Source organism: Lethenteron reissneri, chromosome 46 (genome assembly GCF_015708825.2).
Source record: "Lethenteron reissneri isolate LAM-NWPU_2019-01 chromosome 46, ASM1570882v1, whole genome shotgun sequence".
Taxonomy (NCBI): domain Eukaryota; kingdom Metazoa; phylum Chordata; class Hyperoartia; order Petromyzontiformes; family Petromyzontidae; genus Lethenteron; species Lethenteron reissneri.
In genome coordinates, this window is record NC_083824.1 from 1,842,595 (window position 1) to 1,855,409 (window position 12,815).

At 46.8% G+C, this 12,815-nt stretch overlaps 1 protein-coding gene across 1 annotated transcript; it reads right to left on the reverse strand.

Annotated features, from left to right (window-relative positions):
• Window positions 1–505: 505 nt before the first annotated feature.
• Window positions 506–5,246, reverse strand: RIIAD1 (regulatory subunit of type II PKA R-subunit domain containing 1). Its single transcript, XM_061570680.1, has 4 exons — window positions 5,086–5,246; window positions 3,319–3,395; window positions 1,528–1,574; window positions 506–1,330 (listed from the first exon to the last, which is right to left on the reverse strand). The coding sequence occupies exons 1-4, from the start codon at window positions 5,188–5,190 to the stop codon at window positions 1,263–1,265; spliced, it is 297 nt and encodes a 98-aa protein (XP_061426664.1). The 5' UTR covers window positions 5,191–5,246; the 3' UTR covers window positions 506–1,262.
• Window positions 5,247–12,815: the final 7,569 nt, after the last annotated feature.

The following is a 12,815-nucleotide window of genomic DNA, read 5'->3' on the forward strand; positions in this document are numbered from 1 at the left end:
GACATGCAGTGGAGATGTAAGAGAGTTAAATCAGCTCACGTGCAGGAGCTAGACGGATGATGGCATTGCAAGGCTATGCGTGAGAGATGACTACCATATGTATGTTGAACTTCTTACGCACTGTACGTAGCCAACCATGCTAAGCGGAGGTGTGGGGGAAGGACAACAAGCTAAACACAAAAAGCAGTTCTAAAGAAATTAGTTTTCAATTTAGATTTCAAAGGCATTGCTCCATTTGTTTCCTAATATCTGGAACGCTCCACTGCTCGATGAAGGCTTATACAAACGGCCGCATCATGCAGCAGTGGATAATCATGGCTTATGATACAAATCGTTTATATTGCTTATCAAGACATGGCGAAGTTATGGTTGTGTAGATTTATCCATTTCACAAAGTTTTAGCAAACCACTGTTTATCCTTAAACCAACACACTGCATTCGTTTGTTACTTGAGCAATGCCCTCCTGCCCCACACAACCCACAGGTCACTGACACAAAATGCAACTTCTAAGTTATTGTTTATTTTCATTTCACGCTGAAAGCCACACCGTGGAATTTCACACCAAACAGCCGACCTGTTGATGTCTGTGCAGGTGTTCGCCCATTCAGTTGTGTGTCAGGTTCAAGCAGACTCGCTGAGCCAATGGCTACTACTACTTTTAAAATGGACACTATGGGTGACAAACGTCAAACTTCAGAACAGCTGTATTGTTTGCACAATATATCTTGGAGACATTGAACCTTCAGATTGGCTCTTGCGGACGGATAGTGTTGAAAATGTATTTTTGTTATGTCTCTGGAATTAGACTAAAGGCCCTGCTCAAGGATCACACTGCACACCAGAGGTGTTACACACAGGTGTGCCGTGGTGACGAGATGTTAACTACCTCGCCTGGTATACAGGAGGTTGTGAGCTCGATCCCCATCCCTGACGCCTGTTGTATATTTAATTTGCGTGGTCGCATTGATTTTTCCCCGGGTCTTCCAGTTTTTCCCTCCACATTTAGAAATACACGTTGAGAGTATTTGGCTGCGATAAGCCACTTAGTTGAACTATAATGTGACCAGGTTGCATCTGAAAAGGAGCTACATAGCTCAGTGGGCCTTACCTGGCAAATAAAGAATAGTTTTAGTTTTTACAGGTGCTGACTGCAGCACACCGGCTGGCCAGACCAGACTGCCCAGCACCCCCTGCGCTGGCACCGTCCACGTCCGAGATTGTGTGGAGATGGAGCTCCGTGCTTGTGACGCAAGCGACGATATTATAAACGTTCCTTCTTCTCTCCGACGTCTCGGATGTGGGCGGGTAGTGAAGGGTCGTTGAAGAATTCTGCCAGAAGTAGTAGCGGGAGCCAACGATAATTATGTGTTGACGGCAGGAGTGACCAACACAACACAGGCAGAGAGAGACGGGTAGAGAGAGATATGTATGCCGAGTGTTGATGACGCTAATAAGTTAAAAAGAAAGACAACTAATGTGTATCTAATGGTTTTGCTCATCCACGATGTTAATGGTTGTGGTCTTACCTGCAGCAAACTCTCGAACGTCCTCGGGCTTTTTCAGGAATACCTCTCTGTAAAAAACACAACGTTTAATTTTTTTACAATTCGGCCATTCCACATCACAATATGTTCTCGGTGCATGAGGAATGAACGAGTGGAATTTGATACGAACTGGAAAGAAAAGACGACCGCCAACACGCGGTCGTCTTCTCGTTTGAGAAATGTCACATCGGTGTGCTGCACCACACAAACATTGTCAGCAGGCGGCAGTAATAGCGCGAGGCATACACACAGAGCCAAATAGGAAGGTCGTATGGCATCTTCGAGGTTGGATCAGCACTCGCCCGTCGTAAACGGAGAGTTATTTTGCAATTTTATTCCACGGCACTGTAGATTATGCTACGGTGACATTCCACTGGGCAAGATCCGTTACCGCGCACTTTGGGACCACTTGCTTAAGAGTGGAATCTATATATACAGCACAACATGGAAGTGGCTTCAGGTCCTTATAATATATATTTTAATAACATGGAAGTGGCTTCAGGTCCTTATAATATATATTTTAATATTAATATATTTTTTCTTTTAAGGCAGTGTCATTGACGAATGCGTTACGTTTCTTTGCAAGACTTGTCTCGCTGGGAAATAATGTGGTAATTTATGTAAAATCTTTAAGATGTAATTAGATTCCAAGGGACTAAGATTATTCACTTTATGTCTAGGGTTAATATAGAATTGGTTTCTATTGGGTTAGTCTTGCAAATATGCAGTGGGATTCCATGAGGTGTCAGTGCAGTACCGTAAATATTGGAATTGAAAAGCAAAACAAAAAGCGATGGTTCGAGGCAAGGTTAGGGCTAGTAACTTTCTCACCCACCCCGATAGGACATCTGCGAAAAAGAGCTTCATAGCTCAATGGATTATCCTGCAGGATAAAGATTCTGATTATGACATAACTGTGAGCTGGTTATTCAGTTGTATCGCTAGTTTGGTCAGATGGTGATCTATGCTCCCTAACATGTGGGTCCCCTCCCCTAGTGTCCCTTGCTTGTGAATGACTCTCTGTGAAGTGTCTTCACTTCCGCCTTACCAATATTTTCATCTCATTCCCTCCATGTCCACGCCTACTCTTCGCTCCCAGCCCGAATAAAAGGCCCACTTCTTCAAATTAGCTGATTGCAAATGTCCTGCTTTATGTACAGCCTCGTGAAATTCAGTTGCATTTCATCATAACCATCTATCCCAGAGTCACAATGGTTGTAGGGGTGCCACTGATGTTATGGTTGTCCTTTTCTATTGTTAGGCATTGTATGTTGGACTTATTTTCCACCGTATGTAGCCAACCGTGCTAATCGGAGGCGTGTGAAAGGTAAACAAACGAAATACAAAAAGTAGTTCTAAAGAATCAAAATGTAATAGTGCCTAGCTCCAGTGGCTTCCTAATATCGGAATGAAGATCGTTTCAGGCGGCCACAGAAGCACATCTGAAAACGCACGATGCAGTGACCATCTTTGTCTGATGGTTGGCCAAAAGCTGCTGCGAGGATGAACGGAGTTTGCATGATCGTTATGCTCCTTGATAAAATCAGCAGGGTATTGTGGTTCATTTGTGGCAAGCACTTTGTGTGTAATGAGTGCGATCTTATAAGGTATTCATTCGGCAACCGGAAGCCAACGCAGCTCAGCGAGCACTGGACACACATGGTCAGATCTTGCAGTAATGGCTCATCGTAAGCAGGGGAAATGTGTCTTTTTCACTTTTGGTCTAATTTTCACTCCTGTTCTCATTTTAACTTCAGGTATTCACAGCCGTACTTCAGGAAGGCCATGAGCAGGATCCGTATCTCGGAGTGCGAACGCAGGTAGCGCTCATCCTCAATGCGGGTTCGGACCTGTGGGCAGCAGACATGTGGATAGAGATGGGAAACACGCATGCACTGGTGGTCCTTAAACCCTCACAAACCCACATGACTCAAGTGCAGCACGAGTGACTCTCAAGTGGGTGGGTGGGTGGGTTAGTGAGAGGGCTGTGACAGGATGAGTTACTAGGTGTGGATGGGTGAGTGGTAGGTGGGTCAATAATTGCACGGGTCGATGGGCGAGTTAAGGAATAGGTGGGTTGTGAATGAGTAGGGGGGTTTGTGAATGGATGGGTAGGTGGGTCAGTGAATGAGCTCTTGGATTGGTGGGACTGCGAGCAGGTGAGCAAAGTTGCAATTGGATGGAGCAGGAGATAAGTGTGTGGGAAAATGGCAAAGTTGTAATTGGGTGGGTGAGGTGGTGAGTGGATTCATGAGCGGGAAAGTGGATAAGTGACTAGCAGTTTCAAATAAGTATTTAAAATCAAAACATTAACATAAACTCTACGTGAGTGCTAATAGAAACATTCCTCTCATGAGGAAAAACGATCGCTATTGGTGAAAATTTCACATTTCCACGACAGGGGTCAGGTTACCCATTTTTACATCTTGTTTTTATATTTCAACATTTTTTACCTGAAGGATCCATCGAGACGAAACCTCTCCGTGGCTAGGGTGTCCAGTGTCAGGTAGCACCACTGTCGACATTCCCACAAATTGTTACTCATTTTATTCCCCTGAGAGGAGGGTTGCCTGGCTGGGTCAGCCAACGCAGACCCCTTTCTCGAAGTGTGTGCGTGCGATATGAGGCAGGGCCGAAACGTCGCCTCTCGTCATATATTTAGTTTCCTTCTAAGGCCACAGCGCCATTGACGCACGTGTCGAGTTCGCTGCGGAACGGCCGCCTCTGACCACGGTTACTCTCGACATTGCGACGCTCCGGTGACAACATTCTCGTTGGCAGCGGTGCACACGCACAATGTGCTATTAAGGGCCACTGCGCGAAACGTCGCCTTTCACGTATTATATATTTTAAGTGCACATGAATTAGGAGTTCAAGGCAGAGGGACGTCACGAACAGGATCATTCATTGTGAGGCCCCCTGACAATGCACAAACGTGAAAACACTTCCCATCATCATCATCGTGCTGCTGTCAAACCCAGCAATGCTTTCAAATGTGGCGGCCCGCACCCTGGTCGTGTCGTGTCGGTGGCGCCCTCTGGAAGTGAGCTTAGAACGCTGCGCTCCAGCAGTGGTTCTCAACCTTGTCTGGCCACTGCTCTACTACCCCTTGTTGACTTTTGTCTCAACCGAGAAGCCCCCTGCCTGACCCGACATGGCTCTGAGAAATGCGTGTAACAATCAAGAAGACTTTAACCAACCACATAGGAGCTGCAAGCGAATAACAAAAAATGTCAACGGACGCTTTGCACGCGTGACGTCATTTGTTCGCTGGATCCAAAGAGTTGAGAAAGGTATTTTAAATCTTTCTAGATTACCATATGGATTTATTAAATTATCGTAATGATTTATATTGGCATAGTCACACGTGATTACTCACCAATGCCTCTCGTGTATGATATAATATCACGCGTTTGTTTATAAATCACCTCACGTAACCCCCCCCCAACTCCTCCTTGGGACATTGCCACGTTACCCCCAGGGGTTCCCCCCCCCCAGCTCGACACGATCCGCCCCGTGCGCGGCGCCCCCCTCCGCCACCTTGAGGGTCTCGAGCTGCCGCTGCTGCCGCTCGCTCAGAGCGCCGCCGTCTCTCGCCTCCATGCCGCGCACGGGCGGCAGTGGCGGTGGCGGCATCTCCGCCATGGCGCCCGTCGGTTGCCACGACAACGCCCGCCCGTGTGACGTCACTCGCCGCCAACTCGTTTGGGGATGACGTCATGTCCGCCGAGTTTACCATCATTTATTTGTTTTGCAGTGCTCCTGCCAATAAACTAAACGAAACAATTTTTTATTTTATTTTACTTGGTTAAGGCCTCACTGAGCTACTATATAGCTCTTACTCTTTGGTTTTTTCGGTAAAGTCACTCAGGTAAAAAAAGAGAGAAAAGCTGCTGATGCAGACTGCTTTAAAGGTTTAAACGAAGTGGGCAGGGCTATAGATGTGAATGTGAGAGATTAGCATGTTAATGTAAGATCGGAGGGCGACCTCCACGATGAGGGCGCGGAAGTGCTATGTGAATGTGAGAGATTAGCAAGTGAATCTACGGTAGGAGAGGACGAGGAAGTGGCTATGTGAATGTGAGAGATTAGCAAGTGAATCTAAGGTGGGAGAGGGCGAGGAAGTGGCTATGTGAATGTGAGAGATTAGCAAGTGAATCTACGGTAGGAGAGGGCGAGGAAGTGGCTATGTGAATGTGAGAGATTAGAAAGTGAATCTACGGTAGGAGAGGGCGAGGAAGTGGCTATGTGAATGTGAGAGATTAGCAAGTGACTCTAAGGTGGGAGAGGGCGAGGAAGTGGCTATGTGAATGTGAGAGATTAGCAAGTGAATCTAAGGTGGGAGAGGGCGAGGAAGTGGCTATGTGAATGTGAGAGATTAGCAAGTGAATCTAAGGTGGGAGAGGGCGAGGAAGTGGCTATGTGAATGTGAGAGATTAGAAAGTGAATCTACGGTAGGAGAGGGCGAGGAAGTGGCTATGTGAATGTGAGAGATTAGCAAGTGACTCTAAGGTGGGAGAGGGCGAGGAAGTGGCTATGTGAATGTGAGAGATTAGCAAGTGAATCTAAGGTGGGAGAGGGCGAGGAAGTGGCTATGTGAATGTGAGAGATTAGCAAGTGAATCTAAGGTGGGAGAGGGCGAGGAAGTGGCTATGTGAATGTGAGAGATTAGCAAGTGAATCTAAGGTGGGAGAGGGCGAGGAAGTGGCTATGTGAATGTGAGAGATTAGCAAGTGAATCTAAGGTGGGAGAGGGCGAGGAAGTGGCTATGTGAATGTGAGAGATTAGCAAGTGAATCTAAGGTGGAAGAGGGCGAGGAAGTGGCTATGTGAATGTGAGAGATTAGCAAGTGAATCTAAGGTGGGAGAGGGCGAGGAAGTGGCTATGTGAATGTGAGAGATTAGCAAGTGACTCTAAGGTGGGAGAGGGCGAGGAAGTGGCTATGTGAATGTGAGAGATTAGCAAGTGAATCTAAGGTGGGAGAGGGCGAGGAAATGGCTATGTGAATGTGAGAGATTAGCAAGTGAATCTAAGGTGGGAGAGGGCGAGGAAGTGGCTATGTGAATGTGAGAGATTAGCAAGTGAATCTAAGGTGGGAGAGGGCGAGGAAGTGGCTATGTGAATGTGAGAGATTAGCAAGTGAATCTAAGGTGGGAGAGGGCGAGGAAGTGGCTATGTGAATGTGAGAGATTAGCAAGTGACTCTAAGGTGGGAGAGGGCGAGGAAGTGGCTATGTGAATGTGAGAGATTAGCAAGTGACTCTAAGGTGGGAGAGGGCGAGGAAGTGGCTATGTGAATGTGAGAGATTAGCAAGTGAATCTAAGGTGGGAGAGGGCGAGGAAGTGGCTATGTGAATGTGAGAGATTAGCAAGTGAATCTACGGTAGGAGAGGGCGAGGAAGTTGCTATGTGAATGTGAGAGATTAGCAAGTGACTCTAAGGTGGGAGAGGGCGAGGAAGTGGCTATGTGAATGTGAGAGATTAGCAAGTGAATCTAAGGTGGGAGAGGGCGAGGAAGTGGCTATGTGAATGTGAGAGATTAGCAAGTGAATCTACGGTAGGAGAGGGCGAGGAAGTTGCTATGTGAATGTGAGAGATTAGCAAGTGACTCTAAGGTGGGAGAGGGCGAGGAAGTGGCTATGTGAATGTGAGAGATTAGCAAGTGAATCTAAGGTGGGAGAGGGCGAGGAAGTGGCTATGTGAATGTGAGAGATTAGCAAGTGAATCTAAGGTCGGAGAACGGTGTCCAAGACGACGGCGTGGAAACATCACAGCCAGTTGAGATTGAAACTGGTTAATAACGTCCTTCCAATGATTGCTCAGTTTGTACCCATCTTCTCGGTTGAAATTTTCTCTGTGCCTATTAATATGGATGGCTTCATGAACGAATCTTTGTTGATAGCCAGTGGGTTTGCAAAGTACCTGAGGAGAAATCAATTTCGTGTGAGCCCACCGCATTAAAACAATGATCAGCCACAGCCGAAGTATTGGTCCTATGGTGTTTCAGATCTGCCTGATGTTCACGAACACGGTCCGAGACATGCCGCTTGGTTTCCCCAATGTAACTACTGCCGCAGACACAGCTTAGTTTGTAGACGCTGGGGTATTGCAGGTCAGGGATCACATCCTTCACAGATGGGATCAGATCACGAATTTTATGTACTGTGTTAAATCGAACCTGGATCTTGTGTTTGCTTATAATTTTGTAGATCTTTTTGGAGACTCCTGCTATGTATGGCAAGGTGATGATTTTGATTGGGTCCTCAGATGGTTCTTTCACAACGGTTGGGGTGATAGCTTTATGGATTGTGTAGTCTGAATATCCATTCATCTTGAGAGCTTGGTGTACGTGCTCCAGTTCACTGGCTAGGTGGTGATGGTGGGAAATACATCGAGCTCTATGATGTAGAGTTTTGATGAGGGAATTTTCCTGGGATGGATGGTGGTGGAAGTCAGGATTAGGTAGGCAACCGTATGGATGGCTTTACTGTAGACAGAGTGCCCCGTTGAGCCAACTGGTCTCTTTTCGATTAAAACATCCAAGAATGGTAACTTGCCATTCTTTTCCACCTCCATGGTGAATTTGATGGCTTGGAGCATGGAATTGATGTGGGTGAGGAATTGGTTCAGAGCTGGTCGGCCATGTGGCCAGATGACGAACGTGTCATCTACGTATCTCTTCCACAAGGCCGGACGTAGTGTGAATGACTGGATGGCATCTGTCTCAAATGTTTTCATGACAACATTGGCTACAACTGGAAATAAGGGAGAACCCATTGGGGTACCTTCAACTTGTCTGTAGAATGTTCCATTCCAGGTGAAGTAAGTGTTGGTACATCAGGATTCAGTCCCTGTTGGACCAAGTCTTTAATGATTGCAATGGTGTCAGGCACAGGTACCTTGGTGAACAGAGAGACTGCATCGAAACTGACAAGCAAATCATCTGGAGATAGTGAGATGTCCTTGATTAAAGAAACCAAGTGAGCTGAGTTAAGTACAGCTGAGGTGGTCTTGCCTGTGAATGGAATATTGTTGCACCTGAGGACGATGGCTTGTGTTGCTATCGATACGTCGTGATCTATTATTATTATTATTATTATCTTTTTTTTAGCTCTTTTTCAGAAGCGACCTGACTATCGCAAACCGTATCTCGATGAAGTGGCTTATCGTTTGGACAGGTATAGCAGCCAAACTCTCTGACTAAACACGTGTTTATTTTATAAATAATTTTTATTTTACCAGGTAAGGCCCCACTGAGCTACACAGCTCTTTTTCAGAAGCGACCTGATTATCACAAATGACAGCTCAGCGAAGTAGCTCATCGTCGTGTGGAAATTAATAGCAGCCAAAGTACCCTAAATGCGTGTTGTTCATTATAAATGTGGAGGGGAAACCGGAGGACTTGGAGAAAATCCACGTGACCACGAGTATAAAGATACCGCAAACTCCAAATATACAGCAGCAGCAGCAGGCATCGTCAGGGTCGGGATCGAACCCACGACCTCCTGCACACCAGGCGAGGTAATCAACATCTCCTAGCCACCGCGATGATGAGAGAGAGACGCAAACTCCAAATATACAGCAGCAGGCATCGTCAGGGTCGGGATTGAACCCACGACGAAGTCCAGATTGCATTGTTTATCAAAATGTGGCTGGGTGAGAAGCCGCCCCTCACGAGGGAACCGCAAGTCGGGGTGACCGCCCCGGGCCCCGGCGCTTTGGGGGGGGGGGGGGGTGGGGGCGTGCTTCGACTTCACGGTGTCAGATGTAATGCTTTCGGTTGAGATTGAAGGCGTCAGGGGAATACCACACACGGTGAGATTTGACCAGCGGGCTCCGCACCCCACCAATGGACGGCCCTTCGCTCGGCTGCTGTGAAGAAGACCCCTTGCCCGAAACGTCGAATATTATATATTGTACTATTTCTTATAAGCCTACAACACATTGCCATTGACGAAGGTGTTGCGTTGTGTAATATGTGCTCGTGCACCATGGCCCGATTAGCACGGCTGGGCTACGTAGGGTGCGAAAGAAGTTGAACGCACATCAGCAGCATCGCCAAATAATTTATACAAATCACGGATCGCTGTTAGTTTCTAGTTTTTTAAGTTTCATGTATTAGGTGTAGCCCTGTGAGCCATGCGGCTCTTAAGTCGGGTGCAACCGCAACAAACAAAATATGAACGGAGAACATCTTAAAGCGACGACGCACAACAGAAACATCCTGGATAAACCAGCAAATAAAAAAAAAGCTGTGTGCAAAAATCCCTTTGTGATGCATATCAAACAATAACAACCATTATACAATTTAGAGTACCCATATGTTTTCGAAATTACCAAAATAACGCTATAAAAACAATGTAACAACATTAATCATAGCAATCAAGGTGTTATAGAAATAAATTAATTATGCTCGTGTTGCGAGGTCGAGAGCGACTCCTTTCGTTCATTTTCAGAGGGAGGCCTCTTTTGCCAATAAGACATCAGTGTGAGGGCCGCCACACATTGGAAAGCATTGGGGTTTGACAGCAGCACGGTGATGGTGATGATGGTGATGGTGGGGGTTGTTTACTCGTTGTGTGTTGCTGGGGGCCGCACGAAAGGCCACCAGTGGCCCGCGGGCCTTGCAATGAAGAACACTGATTTAGTGCCATGACACGGGTCGGATTCGTGTTAATTTCTCACTAACACAGCCACATCGCGCGCCGACGTGGCGGCAGCTCTGCGATCTTACATTCACATGCTAATCTCTCACGTTCACATGCGAATCTCTCACATTGACATAGCTGCTGCATTGGCAGTGGTGCACTGCCCATGACCCTGGCTGCCGCCCATACACTTGGGGCTCGCCCATCCCCAAACCGTGATAAACATTTTGCCTTCAGAGGCTAACTCCTTTGCCTGATGACGACCGCTTGTGTTGCGATCGAAACGTCGTAGTTTGTTATTTTATTTGAACCTATCTACGTGACTTTACCGAAAGACCCAAAGGATATGAATTCCTGCAGTCACGAAAGCTTTAAGTCAACATTTAGGTAGTGATGTGATTTATTTCGGGCCCAGAAGCTTAATCCTATTATTCCCAAAAGGCTAACTACTTGTCGAACGCGGTTTTGCCCAACACGGCGTTTTCTGGGAACGTAACCCCCGCGTTCGGCGAGGTTTGCCTGTAATTATTGAATGCAATCAGAACTTCCCTTCTGTTTCCCAAATGTAATAAATCACAGGGTCAAGAGTGACGACATATTTGGAAGTAAATCCCCTTTCTCCCGACATCGTGTTTATCATCTTCGGTTTGAATAAAGCGCGCGTTTCTTGTTTCACAGTTCGTCTATAAGCTCTGCTTTTTGTTCGACGTCACATCAACTTTCATAACACTGTTTATACGCGGATGACATCATCGCTGTTGTAAGCATTAAACTTCGCGGATGACGTCATCCACATCCCTCACCCCCCAGAGACCCAGCGATGATGCTGATTGGCTCCTGCGTGGGTGACGGGGCCCCTCTGAATCGGTCGCCCTTGTTGGCGGGAAGCCTCGAAGTTGCTCGCCACTCGGTTCGATTCTCAGCGTTATTTTACTTTGATAATGAGTAGCGGCCACGCTCTTAGTTCGCTTCCAATGCGCCCGCGAGTTGACGCTGAGCCGGGAGGAGCAGCACGGATCGAGAGAAACGGATGGGGGAGACTAGGCCCGCGGCCCAGGCGAATGGAGCCTCGGCGTCGCCTGAGAGGCGTGCGGGCCACGGCAGAGGGGGGCGGGGAGAGGGCGGCAGAGAGAACCGCCCCAGCTCGGGTCTGCGGCTGTATCGAGATGTTGGTAACGATGTCAGAGAGAGAGAGGGGTCGCGATGTTAGTTGTGCGTCTTGTGAGCGGAATCTTACAGACAGGGATATTGTAGAAATGAAGACCAGTAGCGATATAGCGCGATACAGACGCATTGTGACAGACTGAGGGACATGCAGAGAGGCAAATAGAGAAATGGACGGATGTGTATTAAATCGCAGAGACTCCGAGATGCGTGCAGAAACAGACGATTAAATAGTCAAACATCGACAGAAATATGCCGAGACAGCGACACTGGCGAACATGACGAGACACGGATGCTGAGACGTAAAGAAACAGAGACCACCACCACCACCACGTCGAGACAGCAGCGATAGATCGAGAACACGGACACACAAAGAAGACGCGGGTATCGACACGCAAACAGCGACACAGACGCAGGAAGAGGCGGGCAGAGTGCCGCCTTGTGGCTGCGTCAAGTGGCGTTGTAAACCCCCCAGCAAGGACAGGCGGCCAGAACGCGGAGAGGGCGGTGGCAAGCAACTTGCGACCGGAGCAGTCTCGTTGGGTTTTATTTCAAAGTTGTCAGACATTTGTGACGATGTGTGACGAGGGAGGGGGGTGAGAAATGTAACGTCACATCAAAATTCGCAACTTTAAATAAATATAGACAACACGTTCTACGTATTCTTGGTTCTTCATTAGTCACGTAGAAGGGAAATAATGTAAATTAAAAAAATACAAAATATTTTATTATTTTTCTTTTACGTGACTTTACCGAAAGAACCAAGAATATGAATCCCTGCAGTCACGAAAGCTTTACATCAAAACGTTCTACTTAATTAAATAGACTTTTTTTTAAAATGTTTTCTCCTACAACATCAGAGTGCAGCGCCACATTAAATACGCACTGCAATGACAATAGTTTAGAGCGATTTGAAGCATGTTTTATTTTGGGGGGGGCAGAACTTTGTGACGTCATATTTGAGGGGGGGGGGTCAAAAATCTCCAAAATCGCGTTACGTCATTTATGGACGACCCCTTACTCCAACACAGCGGTGCGCTGTACTAGTAACTGATTGGCACGTTTTGTTTACGTGACAAACCTTACTAATTGGCTGTGGCGGGTTTAACGACACATTTATATTTACGCAATCAAACCCCCAAAAAACCTCATGGATCGCGTACCTCATGGCTGAGATAAACCTGGGTGGCATTTGTTTTGGTGGAACGAAACTGGCCTTTGCATTTATTTCAATGTTAAAGTTTATTTTACGAGGTGAAAATTCAAACGGTCAGAATAGTGAAATTTTCCCGTAATCTGGGTCAGCAAAATGACAATGGATATACGGTAAATAAAGTACAGCAAATATAAATCGGTACAAAAACAACGGTCACGTGAGAAATTCAATATTGCACAATCATAAATCGGTGTTAAATTATAATTTCCTTGCAGTGTAGTTCGGCTCGGGCACATTACTTTA

Coding starts and splice junctions, on each gene's coding strand:
- RIIAD1 (XM_061570680.1), bottom strand. CDS start 5,190: ATGGCGGAGATGCCGCCACCGCCACTGCCGCCCGTGCGCGGCATGGAG. Junction 3,396..5,085: donor GGCAGCTCGAGACCCTCAAG/GTGGCGGAGGGG, acceptor TGCTGCCCACAG/GTCCGAACCCGCATTGAGGA. Junction 1,575..3,318: donor CTGCTCATGGCCTTCCTGAA/GTACGGCTGTGA, acceptor TGTTTTTTACAG/AGAGGTATTCCTGAAAAAGC.